This window comes from Anser brachyrhynchus (assembly GCF_964034855.1).
Source record: "Anser brachyrhynchus genome assembly, chromosome: 3".
Classification (NCBI taxonomy): Eukaryota; Metazoa; Chordata; class Aves; order Anseriformes; family Anatidae; genus Anser; species Anser brachyrhynchus.
The window spans coordinates 125,015,263-125,040,470 of NC_137696.1; the positions used below are offsets into that span (position 1 = coordinate 125,015,263).

A 25,208-nucleotide genomic window follows, 5' to 3' on the forward strand; every position below is an offset into this window, starting at 1 on the left:
ACACAAACCCTAGTGTGTGGCAGTGAGCTCTGTGCTTAGGTTGGATGTGGTGTGGGTAATCTGGAGGGAGAAACAGGGATGGAAAATGAGGCTCCAGTTGTGGAGCTTCCAACGTTTCATCTCCCCGAGAGCTGGTGGGGTTCAGAGCGCCCTGTTCCCAGGTGGGATTCTCCAGGGACTGGGGGTTATTCATGGCCCAAGAGGTAATTTTTCCTGCAGAGGCAGCATTTTCCCAGTGAACAGATGATTCTCAGCTCTGATACCTATAGTTTTAAGGGGGACAAAATAGCCCCATTTCCCCTACCCCAAGCCAGGACAGTTCCCTGCCCCAGGGGGGGAGGTTTGCACCCCTGCCTGGGAAGGGTTGGGGCCCCAATAACAGAGATAATGGAGGTAATATTGGCAGAGCAAACCCATTTTGGCACCACACCATCACAGGCAGTGGGTTTTGTGCCGTCCCCTGAGCCCTGCTGCTACCTTCCTGCACGGCCAAGGGCTGCAGAGCATCCTGGTGAGGATGCTCGTGGTCCTCAGTGTGCCGACGTGGGCTGGCAGGAAATTTGGCTGCGACAACTGAACTTCTCTTTTTGCCTTGAAACACCCTGTCCGGAGCAGAAACATCCTCCTCGGAGGCTCAGGCTGGGGGAGGCTGCCCTGCAGGTGCTGTGAGCACGAGGGTGTGGGGAAAGCCCTCGGTGCACCCCTGCAGCACTGTCCCATGCCCTGGGCTTGCGTTTCTCTGCTGCCTCCCTCCCTGCCCTTGCTGTGCGTCTCGGTGGGCTCGGAGTTCAACCTCTCCTCCCTCTCCCGCCCTCATCTTCTGCCTTTTCTCCCCCAGCCCCATTCTCCCAGCCCCTTCCCACGGTGTCCCTTCACACGGTGCCTCCCTCGCCGTCCCCGTTGGCTCCCAGCAGAGCTCTGTGGCCTGATCCTGGGGTGCCTCTCGCCTTTTTGCCCAGCACCACGGCCGGGGCTGTCTGCTCCCGTGCTCGCACAGCTCCTTCCTGCTCCAGGGATGATGCTCGCCTTGATGGTTTGCTCCCACAACAGGCTTTTGAAGCAAATCCTGGGTTGAAAAAGAGCAGAGTGCAGCTCGGGGAGGCAGTGCGTGAACAAAACGTGATTTTCGGTGCAAATGGGGGTCCCTGGCCCAGCAGGAGAGGTGGGCTGGTGTGCTTCCTGCCCTCTTTCTCCCCATTCATTAACAATGCAAAAGGGCTTGGGGGGGGGTGTGTCTGTTTGCCCAGGGATGCTTTCTTCTCCGAGCTGCCCCGGGTGGTGGATGCGGACAGACGCACGGACACCCGGAGGCACCGGAGATGGGGAAATCAGCCCCGTGGAGCAGTGCCATGTCCTGAGCTGGCAGGACACCTCCCTGCTCTGCCCCGAAACCCCGCAGAAACAAAGCAGACCAATGAAAACCCTACACCTAACATACACCTACACCTAACACCCCCCTCGCAGATGTCCACTAATGAATTCCCCCTTTTTCAGGCTTTCCTCTGCTGTTGGACCCCATCTGAGCTTGTTCAAGCATCTCGTTTGTGGGAATCAATCTGGGAACATCATCTGGAAACTCTTCATGAAGTGAAGAAAACCCCAAAGCCAATGCTTTTGTCCAGCTTGGAAATTTCTGGTTTCAGCTCGCATTCCTATGTCAGAATGATTAGCATATTTAATTAAGCAAGCTTGTTGACATTTCTAGCTGGGTGGATGATTACTCTTCCTTTGTACAAGGAGCAGACAGCATGATGGGGAGAAAGATGATAACTGCCAGCTTGTCCCCGGAGAAAGGCTTATGGGATCGGGTGGGATGGGGATGGGACGGGACGGGGACAGGAGGGACAGGATGGTGGGGATGGGATGGGATGGGATGGGACGGGACGGGACGGGATGGAATGGGATGGGATGGGATGGGATGGGATGGGACGGGACGGGACAGGACGGGACGGGACGGGACGGGACGGGACGGGACGGGACGGGATGGGATGGGATGGGATGGGATGGGATGGGGGTGTCTGGGAGCAGGGAGCCGTGCCCTCCTGCCAAGACTCCAGTTTAATCCCCGCTTGTGCTGATAAGGTCACGCCGGGACCTGTGCTCCTGCCTGCCGTGCGCCGTCTGGTGCCGGTGGCTCTCGGGGCCCTATTTATAGTGCGGTGAGAGGATCAGGGGGAATCAGCACCCAGCAGCCCCCGACACTCGCCCCGCTTCCCGCAGACAGTCCCCGCTTGCTGCCTGCTACCAGAGTGCCCAGCCGATCCTTGCCAAGGTACGTGCTGGCACCACGGGTGCCTGGGCAGCCGCGGTGTCCTCCCACGTCCCCATCCCCATCGGGGTTGGATTGGGATGGCTTTTGGCTGGGAGAAGCCTGGGGAGCAGAGCTGGAGCAGGATGGCACTGTGGGGAGCCCCAGCGTCGGGCAGCTCTGGCTGATTTCTCCGGATAAAAGGGACAAAGTTGTGTATTTGTCTTGTCCTGCTATCAGCCAGGTCACCATCCCTCCATCCTCCTTGGACCTGAGCCCACCTGGGACAACCGACCCACAGCCGTGGGGAAATTGGGCCAGGCAAGCCCAGGATGGAGGTGGGATGGAGGGCGTGGGATGGAGGTCTGACCCTGCCAGGGGTGTCTTGATGGTCTGGGCTCCCCACGGAGGTGGGCACCATGCCCTCCATGCCTCTATTTATGGCTACGTCTGCCCCAAAACCATACAGAGGGGCGTGGGGAGAGCCCCCAAATCCACGAGCTCCCTGGGGGGACTGGGGAGGTGGTGGGACCCCTTGGTGCGCAGCGTGGTGGGAGGGCTCCTTGCTCCCCTTTGTCCCCACCAGCTGCATCCTTGCTGTGGGTCCTGTTCCAGGGAGTTCCGGCGCAGTGGGATGTGGGGAAAACCAACGTGGTCCCACACGGGCACAAAGCCCTGCCCGAGGTGACGGAGCCATCCCTGGGGACCGTCCCCATGCGCCCGATGGAGCCCTGCCCCAGCACCGGCCCCGCCGGGGCGCCGTGGATGTCCCTCCTCCTGCTGGCGGTGCTGAGCGTCCCCTCGCTGCCAAAATCCCTGCCTGCGTCGTACGGTGACACCGAGGAGCCCCAGGAGGGCACGGGCCTGATCCAGTGCGGGGAGTACAGCAACCAGGTGCTGCCCAACGGGCGCTGCAGGATCGTGGCCACGCTGCCGCAGGGGGACGAGCAGCGGTGCCCGGACATGTTCCGCTGCACCGACGAGGTGTCCTACTGGCTCCACGAGAACGAGGAGCGCAAGCAGCAGATCCTGGAGCTGCGGGAGCTGATCTCGGAGCTGCAGGAGGAGCTGAGGAACCACCGGCATCGCATCAAAGTCCTGGAGCTGCAGGTAAGGGGCTGCCCTCGGCAGGTCCCCCCCCCGACCCCTGCCGGCTCCCAGCCGCTTGCAGGGAGGGGATGCAGAGGATGATGGCAAAATGCTCAGCGTTGTTCTGACCACAGGGGTTTATCCATTAAACCCCTCTTACTGTGCTGGCTCGAGAGCCTTCCAGGGCTGATCTTTCTTATCATGAGCTGCAAACCCCTCTGGTTTTATCCTGCTGTAGGAGGAAGGAGACCATCCCCACCGCCTCTGAGCCTGCCTAGGATGGGTTGGGGTCGCTGACCCCGTAGCGGGACTAGAGATGAAGCTTTAGGCAGCCAGGGCTGAACCACATCTCAGGTGTCCAAGGCTGAGTCCCCCGTGTATAATGCAGGGAAGGGGACGAGCGCTCTGGGAGAAGCGTGGCTCCAAGCTGACCACGGAGGGATGGCTCTGGGCTGCACTGAAGATTTGGCAGGGCTTCATCTGCCTGGCCGGGGGTGCCCCACGAACTGCTGGGGGTGTGTGCAGAAGAACCAGGGGCAATATCTTGGTGGAGGCTGGAAGCCTGTTGCGTAAATCTCAACAGGAGAGATGGGGCCTGATAGGGTCTGGCCCTGGGAACCCGTGTGACTCATTCGCTGTTTGGCTTCATTTTCCCCTCGCCCATGCTCTTCCCACGGGCTCCCTCTTTGCCAGGCTTCCCCTTCCCAGGCTTCGGGCAGGGTTTTGGGGCTTTGTTTCCATACCTCCCCCCACGAAACCCCCACGTCCACCCCACGCAGGGCAGAAGTCACTGTTCTGCCGTAGCCCAGGGATACCCATGGATTACAGGGCCAGGGGGGAGCCCCAAATCCACGTGGGCATCCTGGCCGCCCACTCTTTGGGACCACGATACCTCCATCATGCAGGGACGCCCCATGCAGACCAAAGCTCCCTCCTGTGCCCACCATCCCAAGGGAGCTGCGTCCCATCGGGCACGTTTGAGCACTGTGACCCCAATACCTTTGGGTGCCTGCTCAAGGCAGTTTGTGCCTTGGGTGACTTCTTGTGGGCGACCTGCTGCTGGTGCAAGGGAGCGGGCACATCTCAGGCTCCCCCACCACGCCGCCTCTCCCAGTCTCCACTTTTCCTCACCCTCTTTCCCCTCTCACCGGGACAAGCCGATGGGACAGCTCTTCCATCCTTGGCTTCTCGCATCCATCCCTGGTGACTCCTGGTTCCTCAGGGCTGTCTAACCCATGCTTCCCCATTCCCAGCCCCACAGCATGCAGCCCTGCTACCTGGAGCTGCAGCTCCTTCACGGAGCTCTCCAGCTTGAAGCCAAGGAGGGAGAGGGACAGCAGTGCACTAGATATTTTCCAGGCAGCGTTCATGCCCTTAATCCTGTCTTCCTTTCCAAGCTCTGAAACAACCCACGTAACACCCTGCCTGTTGTGTAGGGTCTCTGGGAGCTGGGAGAAGGTGGCAATGCTGCTCGGTTGGACCAGGGCACTGATCATCATCCTGCTGGTACATGTCCTGCTTATACAGGTCCCTTCCCGTCCTGTCTGCTCTCCCTTTTTGCCTCCCCTCTCACCCACTTGATAATTTCTGTGTCTTTGTGCTTAGTTTATTATCCCTTTCTCTGTTAATTGCTTTTTTTTTTTTTTTTCTTCCCACTGAGTAGTCCTTAGCCAGAGAGGGTGGCAGAGGGGATGCTCACCCAGCAAACCCTGGCTGCTGGTGGATGGGGATGCTTCTGGGGCAGCAGCTGGGGGGGGGGGTGGATTTCCCCTACACACCCCAGTGCCTTCCGTGTAATGGTTTCTGTGGGACCCAGTTGGTCTTGTAGGGATCGTAGAGAGCATCCCTCTCGTGGAGAGCCGTGAATGCAGTGACACAGACACTGCTCCTGGAGGAAGGGGTGAGTTGGGAGAACTCATTTCTCCTCTATGGGATCCCCAGTGAGCAGCAGGGAAGGAGCTGGGGGTGCTGCTGGGCTCCGCACCCTACAAGGATGCACCCAGGGGTCCTGGCGGGGCAGCCAGGTCCCCAACCCTACCCAGGTGTCCCCGAGCAGTTCACACCTTGGGGACAGTGCCAGCAATGCCTGTGCCACCAGGCTACAGCCGCACTCAGAGAGGGGATGTCCCCTGGGATATCTGGGATCCCTTCGGGCCATTTGCAGGGGGTTTCAGCCCTCTGTTGGAAAGGGCCCTGAGTGATTGCATTTGGCTTTGAACCCAGCCTTGTTTTCAGTGGGAAGCTGCGGCAGAGACCTACAGCAATTTCTCAGTTTTGTAAAAAGACCCTGGAATGTAAAGGGGTGGAAGAAGCACGAAGAGAACAAAGCCTGGAGAGCTCTGCAATGAGCGCAGCCCTCTGTCCAAGCGCAGGAGGGGGTAAAGGCAAGAAGCGCAGCTGAATGCGGGGTGGGAAACAAGGCCTTGCAGCTGAAACAAGGAAACCAGAAGCAAAAATGGCTGCTGAGCTGGTCCCCTACACACCCTACAGTCCCAGGGAGAATTCCACCAGAAGTTTTCCAGCTCTGTTGGTCTGGCCACTTCCCAACGCCTGTGCCCAGCCCAGCAGGCTGCTTTTCCCCACCTCCCCTTGCTGCCTCCCGGCCGTGCCCACCATCCAGCCCGGCTAGGGCTCTCCACTACCCTTCCTCCCGCTGAGGCGCTGTTGCTCCTTTAATCCATCCCCATAAATCAGCCTCCTGCTGCTTTGCCACCAGTGCTTCTCCTGCCGCTCGCTGTCGGCTCATCCACCCAGCACAGACGTCTCCCCGAGCACCCCAGGAGCTTTCCCAAGCGGGCTGGGAGCAGCGGCTCTGCCAGGTCCCAGCTCCTCCCGGGTTAACGGGGACCCCAAAATGGGGTCAGGGGAGGTGGCCCCTTCTCTGCCTTGTTTCCCTCCCCACCTCCTTTATTCCACCGTGGTTTAGGTGAGCAGCCCTATAAGGCTTGCACTGCCCCGTCACCCACGGAGCAGGACCCCGCTGCGCTCCGATGGAGAAGCTCCCTGACAAACCAGCCCCGGCGGAGCAGGGGGATGCGGCGGGGTCTGCTGATTAAAACCAGCCTGGCTGTGCTGGTTTTAATCAGCAGCAGGGGAAAAAAAAAAAATCTGTCGGCTGTGGAGGAGGAGGGGATTGTCTGGGACAGAGCATCACGGGTTTACGCGCAGAGCTGGCGCGTGGGTGCAGGCTGCTGGTGTCGGTCACGGCTCGCGGAGCAGAGCTGATTTACGGGCGAGCCAGAGACGTTGCGGGGCCGATAAGGAGAGCACCACATCGTCGCAGACCCTCGTTCCCAGCCTCGTTCCCCCTGCCTGTCTATCTGCTTGGGATTTGGGGATATGGGCAGGCTCATCCCGTGGCGATCTGGGCTTGTTGGCAGGGCCAGGCCACGCTCAAGTGGCATTGGGAAGGATGCTGTAGAGCTGCCATTAGTTATCGGTGCAGAAAACATCCTCTGGATGCACAAACCCCTGCCCGCAGGAGGAAATCCCCACACTCAAGCAGCATCGTTGTGGTTTTGAGGGTACCTGGGCACCCTGCACGCCTTTAAGGTTGATGCTGGTGGCGAGATAACAACGATATGGGGTCTGGGTTCACCCATACAGCATCCCGTGTCACAGCGTGGGGACATGGGGACATCAGGAGGAAAAGGAGAGGCAGGGGGAGAAGCAGCATCCCTCCAGTGCAGGGCCAGGGCCAGGGGTTGTGGGACCCCCGGGGTATGGGGCAGGGGGCTGCGCTGGCCAGGGGAGGGAGAGGATTTTCCCCAGGCTGCTGCGGGGTTTTGGAGGGGCTGCTCAAAGCCTGCTCTGCCATCTAACGGGCAGGGAGCTCTGAGCGAGGTGAGCACCTCGGCATCTGGAGCACGTTCGGTGTGTGCTGGTGGAGCTGGGGGTGCCCATCTCAGTGTGAGTCCCCCCCGCCGAGCTCGGGCACATATCCTACGTGGGATCAAAGACTGCACATCCTAAATACAGGTGGTAAAAGGGGCTGGGGCCCTGCATCACCAAGGTTGGTACCCGAAGAGCAGGAGGTGGCTCCTGGTGGCACGGGCAGCTCCTTGCAGCAGGGTGCTGAAAGCTTCTGTGGTCCGAGGGGAGAAAGAAGGGCGCTCCAGGAGGAAAAACCCAGCGGTGGTGGTGGGGTTGCTGGGTTCACCCTGAGATGCAACAAGTTGGAGGGGTATGGGGACGAATTCCATCTGCCACTTGGCTCACCTGTGCACGTCCCACCTGTGCCAGGGAACACCACGCAGGTTGTGGGTCCTGCCAGGGTCTGGGGGCTGCAGGGTGCCCCCATATCCCCCCCCCCACCCTCCCCATCCCAAATTTTGCCCTGCCCGCAGCACGAGGAGGCGGCCGGCCCGAACCGCAGCCTGGAGCAGCGCGTGCAGGACCTGGAGCAGCGGTACAGCGAGGCCAGCACCCTGCAGCACATCCAGGCCACACTGCTCTACGACATGCAGGCGCAGATCAACAACGTCTCCGTGCTGACCGACTGGGTCTGGCGCAACCCCACCTGCCTCGGCCCCGCCGACATGAGGCTGCAGGAGGAGACGCACCGGCCAGGTGATGGGGAGATGCCGGGGGCACCATGGGGGGTGGGAAAAAGGCTTTCAATCCCCTTTGCATGCAGCCCGATTTCACCCGAGCCTTCCCGAGGCTCCTCGGCGCAGTGGAATCCTGTGGGGATGTTTTCTGTGCAGCCTAGGAGCGGGTCCGGTCCCTTGGCGGCTCCTTTTCCTCGCCCCGGATGGTGTGAGATGCTCGCAGGGCTCAGCTTTGGCTTTGACAGCCCCGTTGGCATCGCTCCCGCCATTATTCCATCTGCAGTCAGCTGCAGGAGCCTTCCTCCCAGCTCCAGGGACTGTTTCCCCATCAGAAAAAAAACATAGAAGAAAAGAAAAAAAAAAGGAAAAGAAAAAAGAAAAAAAAAAAGAAAAAAAAAGATAAAAGAGCAAGAAATAATTTTGTCTCAAAAATTCATAACATGAAATTAGGACTTTTATAATACCCTTCAACTCTGAAAAACCAACAATTTTCCATTATTTCTCATACTCTTTAGATTTAATGTATGCATTTAAGTTTTTGCCAGTTTATTTTTGCTTGATTTCCTTGTTCCATTGAAATGTTTTATTCATTTTATTATTTTTTAGCAAACGTGGGAACTTCCAATCAAAAAAAGCATGGTTTTTTTTTTTTTTTTTTTTTTTTTTTTTTTCCTGCCATTCTGCCCCAGTTTTCTGCCAAAAAATCCCCATTGATGAAAACATTTTGACCAGGGCTTCTCAGAGCCGGGATCTGCACAGCTCCGCCTGGAGCTGCTGGAATTGCAGCGGGGTTGGCTTTGCAACCTTTTGGGTCTCCGGGGCCTTGGTAAGGGGGTGCTGACCCCCGTGCCCAGCCCCATCTCAGAACCCCAAAAGCCCCCGGGATGCCTGGGGGCACCCCCAGAGCTCACAGCAGAGGGGCTCCAGCAGCACCGTGGGGGCCCCGGGCTGGGCACTGGGTCCAGGTCTCTCAGTGCTGGGGGTCCAGGACTGGTCCCAGCACTCTGGTGCTGAGCAGAGGGGCAGGATCCCCTGCAGCAGAAGTCCAGGAGGAACATTAGGGAAGGATGAAGGGATGCTTCTCCAGAACAGTCCTCCATCCTGCCGTGCGCCTGGTCTTACAGATCCAGCACCTGCCTTCTCCAGAAAGGAGCAGGCTCAATCAGACGGCACAGACAGGAGCTGCTGATGGCTTTCACCTCCCAGCTTTGATCTGATTTGAGCTGGTGATGCCAGGGGGGAAGGCACATTACTTCTCCCCAGGCCAACTAATGTAAGAATTTTCCAAAAAATTGCATTAAAAAAAAACAGAGCGCAAAGCTCTTTTGACCATCCATGTTGTGGTGGAGGCAATGCCAACAGCTCTAACCCTACCTGCTGCCTTTGGGACGTGTGTGCTCCTCCCTGAGCACGAGCCGGGATGTGGAGGGGTGCTGGAGCTCCCTTCTACACCCATGGCAGCCCCCTCCATAATTTGATGTGACCGGGATGCTGACACCTCTGTCCTGGAGAATCACAGCCGCGTAGAGCTGTTCCCTGCAGAAGGAACGGGGCTCTGCCTGCTCTCCTGGAGGCTTGCAGGGTCTGCGTTGCCTCTCCCCGACCTCTGCTGGTTCCTCTGCACCCAGCTGGTTCACCCCTGCACTCTCTCCTGCAGCAGCTGCTTGGTGCCAGCCCCAGAGAATGTCCCCAGCGTCCCCAGCCTGTCCCCAGCCTGCAGCCACCACTCTCCCCAGTTGCTGAGCCAGGATGCTGCCACTATTCAATCGTCATTGCCCCCCCAGACTTATTTTCCCATCCAGGAGCTTTCATCAGCTGCCAACCCTGCAGCCTCTGTTTGCCTCGCGGAAAGGCAGTCTCCTGTGCTTTCTGCTCGTCCCCCCCGGGCCCCTGCATCTCCCAGTGACACCAGCCTGGTGTCCAGGCCACATGTGCTTGGGGCTGGCCTCGCTGGATGAGCGGAAGGAAGGGGAGCTGCCCGTGGGAGCTGCCTTTGTGTCTCTCTTTCTAAAGATGACAATCATCACACCAGGCTGTCGCCATCTGCAGGGAGGCTCTTCTCACAAATGCTTCATTTTGCGTGCCCACACGCACACGAGCTGGATATTTAAGATAATGAGGCAAGCAGTACATGGACTGAGCCAAGCGTGGTCTTTCCACTGCCCTGACTAGGTAGGGTCTCCATTCAGCTCCCCTTGGGCAGTCACCTAGTGCCACCTGAAACACCAGGAGCATCCAAAGCATCCCCCTAAGCCTGGCAGGTACAGGACAGGACCTACCTGGGACACCTGAGAGCCAGCCAGGATGCTCCCGGGCATCTCAGATGTCCCTGGGCACGTCTGTGCAGAAAACTCAGCCGAGTCCCTTCAGTAGGTGACGGGAGGAGACAGGGAGAGTGGATTTCTCTCCTCTCCCACGTAAAGCCAGGATGAGCTACCCTCTGCAGAAGCCTGTCTCTAAGGACACCAGCCGAGACCGCCTCTGAAGTATAGATAGCTCGTGCCAGACAAAATAAATCCCGCCTGGCACATCCTGGTTAGAAACATCTTTAGAGTCTTCAGAATGGTTTTGATCCCCTTTCCTTGTAAGACAATGCCCACAGCAGCAGTTTGGGAGAAGAAAAAAAAAAATCCTTCCTCTGCCCAACCGCACCAACAGCTGCTGAAGAACTTTTTGGGGTGAGGTGTAACCCAACAGACCTCAGGCCTGGCAAGACGTGTGACATTTCTGTGTTACTGTTATGTTATCACAAAGCCACGTCAGCTGATAACCCTTCCCCAGCCACAGCACCCTAAGTACAGACCCGCGCTAATGAACTTGATCACTAATGGGCCTCTGCACTTGGGCAGGAAGGCAACATAATGCAACGTAGAAGCTCTGAATTCAGGATTTTTGTCAGGCTCTGTGTTACGATGGCATGAAAATAACCCTTACCCTTTTTTTCTGTGTTGTGTACCAAATGTCGCATTTCTCTGCTTTCTTGCAGAGATGAAGCACGCCAGGAACTGCCCCATTGACTGTGCTTCTGTTTACTACAACGGGCTCCGGCGGTCGGGGGTCTACAGCATCATGCCCTCCATCGGAGGGATGCCTATCGAGGTGCTGTGCGAGATGGACACCGAAGGTACTGCGGGACCTTCACGATCTCCCAGGAGAGCTCTGGGTGGGAGATGTGTCCCTGTGAGCTGTGTCCTAGGAGAGCTACGTCTGGGTCACATCACGATCATTGAGAGCAGCATCTCCGCGGGGAGCTCAGCCTCTCTGCTGGCTAAAGAAGGGGATATTTGGATAAAGAGTTCAAACCAGGCATTATGGCTGGGAGTCAGTTGTCTAGATTCAGGCGTTTAGGGCTCTTTTACATCTCCTCACATACCCAAGGTATTTGCAAAGATCTAGTGGATACCACACAGGGCTTTGGGAAAGAGAAGCCCTTCTGGAGTAGCGGGTGGTCCCTGGGGGTGCCTGGAGCATCTCCGGGCAGCCGAGAGCAATCCCTAACTGTAGCTGTGCTGAAGTGAGAGGGGAGGGTATGCCCAGAGAGATTTTGGTGTGTGTAAGCGGGAGCAGATGACCACCCAGACCTTTGTTGTCTAAACATCCATACACAACACATATCCATCATCCCCAGGCACAGACTTACTAACAAAATCAGTTTGCGACACCCAGAGTTTGGAAGAATGATGCCAGTTGTTAGGGAACCGTGGTGGATTGTCAGCTCTTTGCCCCATGGGTGTGCTCCAGCCGGGCTGGACGTGTCACATTAACACGTTGGCCCAAAAGATCTACAGGTGATGGCGGCTTGTGGACATGAGCACTCATTAAGAAACAGGCTATTCAGACGATGTGGTCTGTGTTATGGCAGTACTATTATTTGCATGACCGTTGTCACAATCTTGGACACTGCCGAGTGACAGCCTGTACAAACAGCAAATAAAAACATGGCCCCAGTCCCCTCCTCAGTCTTACAGTTTTGGAATAAAATGAGAGAGAGGGATTCAGACAGATGGGAGAGCAGATGGAGACAGTGAGACAATGCTGGAAGAGAGCTCGTGTGCCTCTGTGGTGCTGCGGGAACAGTTCATAACAATCTCCAAACTCCAGGATCTCCAGTTCGTTCCAGTCCCAAAACATTTGCCTCCCCCAGACTACCACCGTACTCATCTAAAACCACCTGAAGGTCTGGAATGAACCCCTGACAGCTGGCAGGAGAACATCATCACGAGCAGACATGGGAGAGGTGGGAGCCCCTTTCCCTGAGCTGCGTTGGGCACCACGTTTGATCCCTGTAAACCAACTCACACCGTGGTTTGCCACTTGGTGGGAGAGGGCAGGACAAGGAGACACCTTCCTGAGCTGGAGGTGGAGCCTCCGAGGTGACCCCACGCCATGTGATGGTGTGGGGACTCATGGACATTCGCTACAGACTCCCCTTTTCCATTCTCTCCTGGCAGGTGGGGGCTGGACGGTCATCCAGAGGCGTCAGGACGGCTCGGTTGACTTCAATCGGACCTGGAACGAGTACAAGGAGGGCTTTGGGGACCTCAGCGGCGAGTTCTGGCTGGGCAACGAGAACATCCACAAGATAACGAGCCAAGGGGACTACTCGCTGCGTATCGACCTGGAGGACTGGAACAACAAGCACAAACACGCCTTCTACCAGGTCTTCAGGTAGGAGCTGGGATGGCCTTCCCTGGTTCTTGGTGTTTTATTATCCGTACCACATCAGCCACATCCTTTCTTAAGCAGGGGTGGCAAGGTCTGTCTAGACTGTCCCAGAAAAACTCCTTCCTTCTCTCTGCTGGAAATGTTTGTGGGTGACCACGGAGTAACCTGTATGGGAGGATGTGCAAGGCAGCAGTGCATGTTTGAAGCTTTGGGGCTTAAGGTAGACCTCAAAACTGCTGAAACTACCCGGAAAACAAAACAAAACAAAACAAAACAAAACAAGACAAACAAAAACACAAAAAAATATTGCTTGAAAGTGTCTTGGAGCATCTTCTGCCAGCAAACATCCTCTGAATGGTCACCCCGATTTTTCCCATCAGATGCCATGTGCAACAGCAGTCACCTTCAACCTTTGCTAGCCCAGGGGCAAATTACTAATTATCTCAGTCAAGGTGAAGGACAGGATGCTTGCTCTGTGGAGGAGAGGCGGAACTGTGTAATCAGAGGGTTTGTCTTGCCAAAGCCATCTCAGCCCTTTGATGTGGTTTTAGAGTCATGGTCTGCCCGGCTCGGACCTATAGCAAGTGCCCTGAGTCATGACAAAAGCATCCCACAGAAGGGAGAAATACATCGACTTTGGCTCTTAGAGGTGATGAATCACAGCGGGGAGCCTGGGCAGAGCAGCCCGATGATTGCTAGGTGCCCACACCAGGAACGCGGTCCCCAGACTGGAGAGGAGGCTCAGACACTCCCTTTTAAATAGTTTTACCTTTGCTGGCAGCATCGAGGACGAGGCCAACTACTACCGCTTGCACGTGGACGGGTTCAGCGGGACGGTGGAGGACTCCTTCGCCTGGTACCACAACAAGAGGAGCTTCAGCACTCCCGACTCGGGGAACATCTGTGCCGAGATCTCCCACGGAGGCTGGTGGTACCACCAGTGCTTCTTCTCCAACCTCAACGGGGTGTACTACAAGGTAAGGGGGGGACAGGGACACAGGGGTGGCACTCGAGGCCTGGGGACAGGGACCATACAAGGCCTGGGGCTGGAAGGGGGCTGTCCTCATGTCCCTGCAATCCTTCCTGGCTTGGCCAGCCTCTGCTCTTGGGGCAGGGCTCAAGGGAGCGCTGGCACCGGGGCAGCCAGGCCCTTTTGGTGCCAGGGATCAGACACAAGTATCAAGCCACCTCTGCATGCTGTAGTTTGGGGCCGTTTGATGGTGACTCATGCGGCCTGAGATGCCATCTCCACTGGGACCATCTGAAATATGTCGAGCTTTACGTGCTCTTCCCACTGCATCGCCGCTAAGCTCTTTGCCGTGGTGTTTGAGCGATCAGTTTTCTGATGACACTTCCATGCGTTTCCCATCCTTCTTTCTGCACCGCAGGGCGGCCGATACTCCATTAAAAACCGAAAGATCCTGGGGCCGGACGGCATCGTGTGGTACTCGTGGAAGGACACGGACTACTACTCCCTGAGGAAGGTGGTCATGATGATCCGGCCACGCACCTTCCGGCCCCACCTCTCCCCGTGAAGCAGCCTCGGGCCTTCTTCGATTCACCCACTGCTGGGAACAGAAGGCTGGAAATAACTCCTTGGGAGCAAAAACTGAGTCTGGGGATCTCTGACAGACTGAGCCACCATCCTTCTTGCTGCCTGTGGGCCTCGGAGAGAGCTGAACCACCAGCAGAAGCGTGAAGGCCTTCAGCAGTGTTTGGGTGGTGAAAGCTCTCCTCACGCCGCGGAGGTGGGCCATGAGAGGGGCCTTGCAAAGACGAGCATGGGGCAGTTTTTCACAGCAGTTCTTGGCAGCAGTTCTTGGCAGGATTGGGCTTCCCCAAGGCCTGAACCCCAGCCTGGGTGCTGGCTTGGACTGGGTGGTGGGACTCAGCACCACGCTGAGGCAGGAGCTTGTGTTGAGGGGAGATGTCGAGCGCTCTGGATGTGAACCCAAGAGTAATTTCAGACCAGCAATCCTGCATGTATTTCCCACATCTCTGGGTTCAGTGTTCACATCGCCGTGTGTATTTAGCACTGGAGGCCCACCACTTTAACCCAGGGATGTCCTGGGGTGGCTGCGAGGTGCTGAGATGGCCCTGGGGAGAGCTGGGAGACCCAACGTTACTGCCCAGACATCACCATGGGCAAAAGAGGAGGAAGATCTGCAGTGGTCCTCGCTTCTCTGGCAGGGATTGTGTAGTTGCAATAATTATGCTCCAAATAAAAGGATTTAAAAATCAAAATGCTGAAGATTTTCCATTTTCCATTGCGTTTTCACCTCTCAGTCCTTTCTCTGACAAATAACTGATGAATTTTCTATCCAGCTTAAAAGCGGTCTGCAGGAATGATAAGAGGTGATTTTAAGTCTTATTTTACTGCCTTGTTCTGGATAAAGAGGACTTGTTGTTGCTTTCCTTTAATTTCTGTAGGGTTTTTACATTTGTAGGTGCAGCTAGAGCCCCTCTTTTTTCTCCCCAGCTTGCCTCCTCGCAGGATCAAGAGATGGAGACCGCGGCCGTGCTGTGGCTGGTGATGAATTTTTAATTAAATTACCTTTTTCCTGCTTCATTTGGGCAGAAGAGTTCAGAGAGGGTTCAGGGAAGGGGAATGGCAGATGTGTTACAGGTTAACAGCAAGAGGAGAAAAATGAGCTCCCCGAGCCTCGCTGGGTCATTGTCCAGGCTCATCGGGAGCTGCGGCCTGGCGAAGGACGATCTGAGCTGCAGGTGGTTATGGATGGGATAACCTGGGATGCTGCACCAGGGTCCGGACACGGTTGGGTTTTTGGGGTGAGCATCCTGATGCCTTCTGCATTGCGCCTTGCTCCCCCCCAAACCTCCCTGGGGAGGCTCCTCCAAACAGCCTCCTCCTGGAGGTGTCGGTGCCACGACCTGTGCCCACACTGCCACCTTCTTACCCTCGGTGCCCCCTTTTTCTCCTCCCTTGCCACCCACTGGCTTCTCCCCGGGGCGAGCTGTGCTCTCCTGGCTCTGCTCCCCGTTTCTCTGCCGCCCTCCTCAAAGCTTTTGGGCGTTTTCCAAGACTCCTCGGAGGAAGCTCCCTCGGTCTCTCCCTGTTTCCCTCCTCCCCAGCCCAGCATGGGTGCCTCTTTCCATTGTGCCATGGTTCCTCCAGCCCTTCGGGCCCCGCAGTGCACACGCTGTTGTAGGCTGTGGCACAGGGCCCTCGGGTAGAGCAATATATTGTGTTATTCTTTGTTTATTAAAATAAAATGGACTGAACAGAGCAGTATTTTATTTGCTGTGGGTTTACCCAGCTCCTACAAATCTGCCGATGGTCGGCCCCGAGACTCCTGCTGATGTCATCTGCTCAAGATTTATGCCTCCTGCCCGCTCTTTGAGCCTGCGGCCTTTCTCCACTTCTTGCATTTAACAAAACCTTCTGCAGCCCCCTGCTCCTCTCCCACGTGGCTTTTGGGGGTTTGGTAACGCGCAGCCCACCATTTTGTGTGACCATGGTGAGCTCCACACTGCTGACTCCATCTCCTTTTCTGCAAGGCCCTGTGTGATACCCCCCTTTGCTGTTGCACTTGAGCGTGATGGGACCCCCCTGAGCATGATCTCTGCTTTCCCACGAACGACCGGATCCCCCCGGGATTTGTCTTAATGCTGGCACTGACTCCCACAGCCAGGGGACCACCAGCTTCTTGGTTGGACACCCACCTTCCACGACTCCTTAGGGTCAGGGAGGACGTCCTTATATCAGACCGGGGAGGACCAGGTTGGTGAGGATCTCCTTGGCCCAGGAGGAATGGACATTTGGCCCCTTTGGGAAGCTGGTCCTAAATTTTGGTGCCATCATCTTTCAGGGTGAGTGAAGGCAGGAGAGGAGTCGGTGCTGTTTCCTCCTTAGGGCTGGGGAAGCAGAACTCCCCCCGGCTCTCCTGACACCAGGGACACAAAGTTTTGTTCCACGGATGGACCAAGGTGGGGTCATCTGGCCTCAGTATAGACCTCAGTACATGTCCAGCCCCCTCATCCTCACCATGTCGGCCAAATCTCCTCTCCTCCCCTCCACGCAAACAGCTTCAATTTGGCTCGTGCTCCCCCTCTGCCCCCTTCCCCACCCCAGTGCAAGCAAACCTGGGGTGCCCCCCCCCAAAAAAAAAACACACACAGGAGACACTGCACCGCTCGTGAGAAAACAAAAGAAATGCCAAGGCAGTTTATTTACAACCGTAGTATACAAAAAAAGGACAGCTCGTGCCGCAGCTAGAACAGCCCCCTCCATCCCCTTCGCCCGCCGCCTTCTCCCGCGCTCCCGTTTTTGGCAGCCCCTCCTGGCCCGGGGGCTGGTCCCCCCCAGGCCTTGGGTTTGGGGCGAGCATCTCATGGCACAAGAAGAGACACGGCTCCCTCCGGACCTGAATCAGTGCTTGTAAAACCTTCTCTGGCCGTAGAGGAGACCGAGACCTTGGTTTGCATCAGGGTTAGAGGTGCCAGGGCCTGGCGGTACTGGGACCATTGTCTGCTGGCAACTGGGAGAGGAGGGGCTCTACACCCCCAGCAGAGTCTCCATCATCTCCTTCTGGGAAGGCAGGACCCCCTACCCTCCTCACCCTCCCTGGAGGCACGGATCTCCCTCCCCAAAGCACCTCCTGGGGGGCACGGCTCGGGACAAGCCAGCAGCGGGGTGCCACTCTGCCTCTCGCCCTGGAGTCACTCTGGAGCAGAAAAGGGGATTTTTGTCCAAGAGCTACCGAGAAGATGAGTCTTGGGAGAGTTCTTACAAAAACAAGCAGCTCTTTGGGAAGTCACGGGGCTTTTCGGTGTCACCCTGAAAAGGATCATCAGCATCTCCTACAGCCGGGTGAAGCCTTTGGAGCAAGCGAGTCTCGCTCTGACCACCTCCTGCGAGGGGTCTCCTCTCCCCCTTCCCCAGAGTGGTGCTGTAAGGTTTAGGGGTCAGTAACACCCACCCTGGCTGGGAGCCTGGAGCTGAGGTGGGAGGAAGGGAGTGGGGGTCACCAAGAGATGCTGCTGCCCATCGATGGCCAAGCGCCCGCCGGGGCAGGACGGAGCTGGAGAACCGCAGCTGGAGGGGGGCGCGCACCCGCCCGCCTGCCCAGCACCAAACGAAAGTCACACACGACGCACATTTCCCCCCTTCCCTCCCCACCCTCTCCATCCCCGGGGCCACCTCCTCCGCTTCGCCGGCCCTGGGCTGGCTCCTTCCGACCTCCTTGGCGGGCGGCGCACCGGACCCCCGTGGGGCTCGCGCCCCGAAGCCGGGGAGGCGCCCACCCGCCCACCCATCCGCTCACCTCCCTCCCCACCCTCCCCGAAACGACTAGGATGGCTTCACTGGTCAACTCTGTACATTCACAAACAAAGAAAGCAGAGGAACGTCCCCTTCCACCGGCCGGCCTTGCGCTGCGGCAGCCTCCGCCACCTCCCCGGAGCTGACAGTCCAAGCATCGCCTCTTTACCTGGAGGCCTCTTCCTTGAGCTCCTTGTTTTTCCTCACTTCTTCTGCGTGTTTGTCCTGTGGGGGGGGGGTGGGGGGGTGGGAGGGAAGGGGGGGAGACGCGTTAGCTCGCCGGGCTTCGGGCCCCACGGGCGGGCCAGCGGCTTCGGAGGGGTTCGAAGGCACGAGGGCGTTTGCGAGGCCAGGTTCATCCCCGGAGGGACACCGGTGGGTCAACTGCGTCCTCTCCTCCCCGGGGGGGCGTTTTAAGGACTGTGGAGGCACTCGGGGACAGACAGACAGATTGTCCTCGCCCTCTATCTAGGAGGTAGACGTCAGCCAGACAAGGCGGAGCGGGAACCCCAAAGGAGATGGGGCGAGCTCGGATTGTCCGTCATTATCTCGTGCTCTCTGCCTCTGCCCCAAGGCTGGCCGAGGCGTTTGGAGAAGGGCACTGGGCGAGCTCCTTGCAGAAGGGATGTTTTGGAGGGAGCTGGAGGTGGTGAGGGTGGGACCTTCCGTGCTGAGGCTGGGAGCAGACCTGCTTCGGGGGAGAGAGAAGAGGTCTGCACACAGCGGCGGCACGGCAGCACGGACACGCCAGGCCCGGTGGGGTCACCCCCGCCCCGGTGGGACCTTGATTTTGGGTAACGCCACGCGGCGGGAGGGGAAGGGGCACCCCCCCCTTCGGTGGTGTCCCCAGGGGGGGTTGTGCCATCCCACGAGCCATGCGGGGTGCCCGGACGGGTGTCCCAGTTCTTCCCCCCCTCCCTCCTCGCCGGGCTCTCACCTTCTCCTGCAAGCGCTCCAGCATGGCCGCTAAGTGCGCCTCGCGGTTCTCCTTGTTGGACTCCATCTTCTGCGCCAGCTTCTCTTTGGCCATTTTGATGAAGTTGTTGTTCTCCTCGATGGCCTTCTGGATGACCTCCCGCTCGTGCTCCCGCTTCTCCGCCAGGTGCTTCAGCAGCTCGGCCTCCTGGTACTGCGTGGGCAAAGAGGACACCGTGGCCATGGGCACCACGGGGGCCTCGGGGACCACGGGCACCGCAGGGACCACAGGGACCATGAGGACCATGGACACCACGGGGACCACAGGGACCACGGGTTCCTTCCCTCCCCGATGGCACCATCCCCTCCAAACTCATTGATGACCCCAGTGGTGGCCATGCCATGGGCATGAGGCTGTGTCCCCATGTCACATCCCCGTGTCACCTCCCCAGGCTGCACTGCTGCGGGCGACCCGCCCGACCCACCTTCCTCCTCTCCTCCGCCGCCTCCAGCTTCTTCTGGATCTCCTCCAAGGACGGGTCGCGCCGCCGGGGCAGGGAGGCGTTGAACTCGGGGATGCCGTCGAAGGACGGGGGCTTCAGGATCACCTCGAAGGACTGCCCCGAGGTGCGCTTGTTGAGCTCGATGACTTCCATGTCGGAGATGACGCACCAGGTGAGGTCTACGGTGTCTGCTGGGAGAGGGGCAAGGGCTGACTGCCGGCACGGGCGCATCCCACCCACATCCTCCCATGTCATGGGGCATGAAGGGACCGAGGGCAGCCCTGCAGGGAAGCACCTGGGGGTGCTGGGGGATGGAGGGAGCTGGCACCGTGCGCTTGCAGCCCAGAAAACCAACAATATCCTGGGCTGCATCAGAAGAAGTGAAGCCAGCAGGGTGAGGAGGGGAGGGTCCCAGTTCTCCCTGTATGTCCCAGGAGGACGTGGAGCTGCTGGAGCGGACCCAGAGGAGGCCCCGAGGATGGGCAGAGGCTGGAGCCCCTCTGCTCTGGAGCCAGGCTGAGGGAGCTGGGGGTGTTGGGCCTGGGGAGGAGAAGGCTCCGGGGAGACCCCCAGCGCCCTGCCCAAGGGGGCTTTCAAGAAATACGGAAAGACTTTTGGGCTTGTAGTGACAGGAGGAGGCGTGACAGTTAGAAGCTGAAACAGGGCAGATTTAGGCTGGCTTTAAGGGAGAAATTTCTCATGCTGATGGTGGTGAGACACTGGAGGTGTCCCAGAGAAGCTGTGGGTGCCCTGAGAAGGGGGCCCAGCACGCCCACGGGGCTCCTACCTTCATATGTGTACGCGGGTTTGTTCAGGGGGTCCGAGAGGAAGCAGGAGCAGAACAAGGAGACGAGAGGCAGCTCCTTCATCTTCTCTTTGTAAGCTGGGGAGAGAAGGCGGGAGTGGGGTCAGGGGGCGGGGGTCCTGCCAGGCGTCGGGCAGGGGCTGCCACGTGCTGGGGATGGGCTGGGATGGCGCTGGCACAGTTTGCTCAGAGGTTTAGAGCAGGCTGATGCAGGAAGGGTAGGCAAGGCGTGCAAAGACACCGTGCAATGGGGAAACTGAGGCACATGGCGATGGGGAGCCTTTCTCAACGCGGGTTATGCCTGTCCTGGTGTAGTAACCACACGCACGACCCCTTGCATGGCACTGCTGGGGTGCTGTGCACATCCCAAGGCAGGGGTTAGCTTGGGATGTCAGCCATTCCTGGGGTCTTTTGGGTGGGCAAGGGGCTTGGGGGTGCCCCAGCGTGGGGATGGGGGTGTCAGGGCTGGGTGCACGGAGCCACGCCGCCCCCTGTCCCCGTGGGACCCCACAACGGTACCGTACCAGCCAGAGTCATGGCGCGGCGATCCTCGGGCGTCTGCAGCAAGAGCGATCCTGGGGCCTGGGGGGGGAAAGAGGCAGGATCAGTGCGGGGGGGTCTGGGGGCTTCACCCAGCCCTGCCCCCCCATGGGGGGGGGGCAGCTGCACGCACCCGGCCTCACGTGCAGGCTGCTGAGATGGGAGGACACCGGTGCGATGTGGTGGGCACACGGCGGGGGGACGGGGACACGGCGGTGGTGCGAGGGGACACCGATGGGGTGGGGACACGCTGGGGTGGTGTAAGGGGTACCAGGGCGGTGAGATGTGATGGCACGCTCGTGTGACGGGCACACACCGTTGGGATGGGATTTGTGGTGTTGGGATAGGGGAACACCGGTGAGGTGGGAGGTGCAAACAGCAGGGTGGAGAGCGCACGTGGTGGGAAGCGATGGGCGCGCACTGGTGCGATGGGAACATACTGGTGTGATGTGATGGGCACACACTGGTGCAACAGGCACACACTCGTGTGATGTGATGGGCACACATTAGTGTGATGTGATGGGCACGCACTCGTGCAATGGGCACACACCGGTGTGGCGGCAGCAGCCAGCACCGTGCTTTGGGCACATGCAGCCCTTCCCTTTCCGTGCTGCCCAACACCCGCACAAGCCACATGCGTGCACGTGCGTGGCCGTGCCAGGATCAGCGTGCACCTGCACACACACCCACAGACCCCACCCCACGAACAAGCGCACCCCCCCCCCCCTTTGCACGGCCTCTGCTGGTGCACGAGCTGCGAATCTGCCCGTGCTGCCGCCCCACACGTCCTTCTATAAAAAAAGGGACCCAAATCTGTGCCTTCCAGCAACCTCCCCACGCATCCTGGGACAGGGGAGCTCTCGGGGAGGTGGGGGGGAGGCTCTGCTGGCTCCCCCAGCCGCAGCACGCCCTGACCCAGCTCATCCTGTGGGATCCCCCAAAATCCCAACACCCCCCCATCGCACACGATGCGCTCATCGCCTCTGCGTTTTCCAAGCAACCTGCCACCGCGTGGCAACGCTGCCGGAGGGGGGGGAAAAAAAGGGACAAAACGTGGTGGCAGCCTGCAGGGACACCTCCCTGGAGACGCCCCCCTCTCTTTTTGGTGACCCCCCCGGGGGCGAGACCCCTCTGAGGGCTTTCCCCATCGCTTGCCCAAAGGGTTTTGCCTTTAAGCAGCTGCTGCCAGGCGTGGAGCCGAGGCAGGGCGGGGATGCTCTGGTGGCTCGTGTGCCCACACGAGGCTGTGCGCGGGGATCTGGCAGCGCCTGGAAGCGTTCGCCTTGATCCTGCCTGGCAGCCTCCCCCCCCTCCTCGCGTTACCACCCCAAATCCTCATTTTTCCCTGGGCTTGCTTGGAGGGGGGGCGGCTCGGAGGCATTTTGGGCTCCAGAAGCCCTTCTTGCAGCCCTCCCGCGCTGGCTGGAGGATAAAACCCAGCAGATTTTTTTTTCCCCCCTATCAAAGCAGGGGGAGGTCGGGGGCCACCGGGCAGAGGGGTGGGGGCCACCAGCCCCGCTCCCCCTCGCCGGATGAAGGACCCGTTTTGGGGTTTGGAGGTTTCCACCCCGCTGAGCCCCGATGGCGGAGCTGGGTGTGGCGGGGGCTCCGGCGCCGCTGTCGCCCCCCCAGGCTGAAACCTCGCTCAAACCCACGGCGTGGAGGCGACGCCGGCGAGGCGCACGTGGCGGGGAGGGAGCCCGAGAGAAACCCAGCGGGGTGACACCCAGCAGGGCCGCATCGCACCCTGATCTCATGGGGGACAGCGGGGACACCCCACCTCCTGCCCCCTTCCCTCGCAGAGCGACGGAGACGGGGAAGGGGGGGGGTCTCGGGGGGGCTCCCCGCTCCCCTCCTCGAAGCTTTGAAAGCCGCGGACAGTTTTCCATCCATCTCCTCCTGCCCTCCTTCTCGTTTTCCCCCTGCCTGGAATAAATATTTCAGCGGGGCTTCCTGCCGCCAGCAATAATTCAGGCTGGCCCTGCCCTCGGGGTGCTGGGCATAAATGGGGGGGGGGGGGCTTCGGGGTGCCCCCCAGGCTGGGCGGGGGCTGCGGACCCCATCCTGCAACCCCTGCGCTTGGGGAGCGGGGAGGGAAAAAAAAAAAAAGGGGGTGAGGGGGCTGAAAAGGGGGCGCGGGGGGGTCCCCGGCTGCAGGGAAGGGGGCGGGGGCCCCGCTGTGCAGGGCGAGGGGGAACGCCAGGCTGGGGGGGGCTTTGAGGGGGGGGGGGGGTCGCTGCCCCAAAAAGCGCCCAGAGATGGGGTGGGGGCGCGCAGCCATCTCCCCCAGGTACCCCCCCCGCTGAGGATGCTGGAGGGTGACAAAGCCGGGGAGCCGCGTCCGGAGGGCGAAACCCCCCCCCCCCACGCCCCACGCCCCCCCCCCCCCAAATTTCTCAACGCATCCTTTTTCCCCCCCGACACCCCCCCCCACCCCCACATCCCCCCCCCCCACCCCCAACCCCCCCCCCGTACCCCCTTTTTTTCCCCCTCCCCGCCCGCTGCGCTCACCCCACCGCCGGCACCAGCGCTGCCGCTCGGCGCTCTCCGGGCTCATTTAACGCGGGCGCGGGGGGCTCGGCGGAGCTGCCCCCCCCCGGGGGGGGGGGGGGGGGGGGGTTGAGATGGGGGGGGGCCCGGTGCCCCCCCCCCCATGACATCACCTCCCCGGCCGCCGATTGGAGCAGCCCCGCGGCCGCGTTCATTGGCCCCGAGCCGTGCGAACCGGGGAGCAGCCCGGTGACGTCACGGCCGGCTGCTATTTTCGGGGAAAAAGGGTAAAATGATTTTAAAAAATTTAAAAAAAAAAATTAAAAAAAAATATTTGTAGAAAAGATTTAAAAAAGAAAATTAATGGAAGCGTGGAGGGGGAAGGCACGAAAATGCTTGAAAATGGGATATTTTTTTTTTTATATATAATTTTAGTTTTTATTTCTAGGGTTCGAGCCCAGAATTAGGCTGGCACCCAACGGGGGTCCCACTTTTGGCTGGGTTTGGGGGGCTCGTGCACGGCGAGGGGTGGGTGCCACCCGCCCCAGCAGGACACAGCTGGGCAGTGACAAAGTGACAATGGTCGGGAGCTGGAGGCTGCAGGCGGGGGGCTCGGGGACACCCCGCAGCTTCGATGTCCCCGGGTGGGGACAAAGCGCCCCCGCCGCCCCCCCCCCCACTTTGGGGTCATCGGTTATGGGGTGTCCCCTCCATCCTCCCGGGGCTGGGACACCACCCAAGCCCGGTGTGACCCATTTCCAAAGGCACCTGAGGACCAGTTCTGAATAAAACTGGGCAATGGGAGCTCGGCGAGGCCAAGTCCCACGTCCCAAAGCTATTTCGGTGTCACGTCCCCCCCCGGGCTCACGGAGGATTCGGGGAGCGCCTCCCAGGTCCGTGCCCTCCCCACGAGCCCGATCTCCTTCCCCCCCCCAATTCGGTTCACCCCGGCCTATTTACGCCGACGGCGGCAATCACGAGCCCGGCACCTCCGGGGGACATTGCGGGTAAATTTAGGCACCGGTCTCCTCCATCACACTGCGGGCGTCGGGCTGCGGGCAGGTGTTTCCCCCCCCCCCCCCCCGCCCAAAAAAAAATGCCCCCGGCGGGTGGCTTCGCGGAGCCTGCAGCCCCAGGATGGCCACAGATGGAAATTGGGGTGACACCGTGCGGGGGGACACCGCAGCTCGGCAGACCTCGGGGAGGTGACGCCGACCGTTTGGCACGAGCTGCCCTCCGTGTAGCGGAGACGTGGGGTTTGGTGTGATGGACGGACCCCCCCCCCCCCCCCCCCCCCCCCCAAAATTGAGCTGGCCAGGGCTGCCTCAGCAGGGAGCAAACTGGGGGAGAAGTGGGAGCAGACTGGGGGAGCAGTAGGAGTAAATTGCGGGAGCAGTGGGAGCAGACTGGGGGAGCAGCGGGAGCAAACTGGGGGAGCAGCGGGGAGCGGAGCAGGCAGAGGGGAGAGATGCGGGGTGCTGGCAGGGAGCAGGACACAGGATGGGGGCTGGAATTAGGTGGTCTTTGAGGTCCCTTCCGACCCAAACCAGTCCGTGGCTCCGTGGGGCGCTGGTGGAGATGGTGACGGGGGTCCGAGGGGCAGCACTGGCACGGGGCAGCACAAGCGGGGACGTGCCCCTGGCACCCCCCCCCCCCCATGTCCTTGCACACACTTTTGCACGCACCTGCACCCATGGGTGCACAGCACCGTCGTGTCAGTGCAGGGAAAAGGGCCCTGGGGCCTGATTCGTCTCATCGGGGGGCTTTTATAACACCTCCCGCTGCAGCTGGATGGGGCATCGCGTCCTCGGAAAGGATGCTCCCGTGCGCCGGCGGGAGGCGAGCTCCGCGCCAGAGCCCCCGTGGCACCCACGCAGGTGTGGGGGCTGTGGGACCCCTGTGGGACGAGGAGCTGCGGAGGGAAGGGAACGCACAGCGGGGAAGAATCGAGCTGTAGCAGCGGGCAGGGGGACAAACAGCCGTTGTGGGGACCACGCGGGAGCGGGACGGGCCCGGCCGCGGCTGGCACCGGGCGCGTGGCACCCCGCGGGGGGGGCTCTGCACAATTCCTCCTTTGAGCTCCCCACGGGTGCAGGCTCAGGGCACAAACCCATCCCTGGGG

General features: G+C 59.7%; 2 protein-coding genes across 7 annotated transcripts; one reads left to right on the top strand and one right to left on the bottom strand.

Moving 5' to 3' along the window:
- Positions 1 to 1,971: 1,971 nt before the first annotated feature.
- Positions 1,972 to 15,108, top strand: LOC308192216 (techylectin-5B-like). The gene is made up of 6 exons (XM_080585524.1): positions 1,972 to 3,358; positions 7,684 to 7,906; positions 10,874 to 11,011; positions 12,339 to 12,555; positions 13,334 to 13,529; positions 13,941 to 15,108. Exons 1-6 carry the CDS (start codon positions 2,963 to 2,965, stop codon positions 14,085 to 14,087), a joined length of 1,317 nt encoding a protein of 438 aa, XP_080441650.1. The 5' UTR covers positions 1,972 to 2,962; the 3' UTR covers positions 14,088 to 15,108.
- Positions 15,109 to 16,723: 1,615 nt separating this feature from the next.
- On the bottom strand, positions 16,724 to 23,225 carry STMN4 (stathmin 4). 6 transcript variants are annotated; one of them, XM_080586083.1, is made up of 6 exons: positions 23,108 to 23,222; positions 20,581 to 20,638; positions 20,039 to 20,134; positions 19,234 to 19,439; positions 18,771 to 18,962; positions 16,724 to 18,058 (listed from the first exon to the last, which is right to left on the bottom strand). In XM_080586083.1, the coding sequence occupies exons 2-6, from the start codon at positions 20,591 to 20,593 to the stop codon at positions 17,999 to 18,001; spliced, it is 567 nt and encodes a 188-aa protein (XP_080442209.1). In that variant the 5' UTR covers positions 20,594 to 20,638; positions 23,108 to 23,222; the 3' UTR covers positions 16,724 to 17,998. The 6 variants fall into 6 exon arrangements, with proteins under 6 accessions (XP_080442209.1, XP_080442208.1, XP_080442206.1 ...); XM_080586082.1 differs by having other exon boundaries at positions 19,234 to 19,442; XM_080586080.1 differs by lacking the exon at positions 16,724 to 18,058 and adding an exon at positions 18,069 to 18,524 and having other exon boundaries at positions 23,108 to 23,225.
- Between the last annotated feature and the right edge of the window lie 1,983 nt (positions 23,226 to 25,208).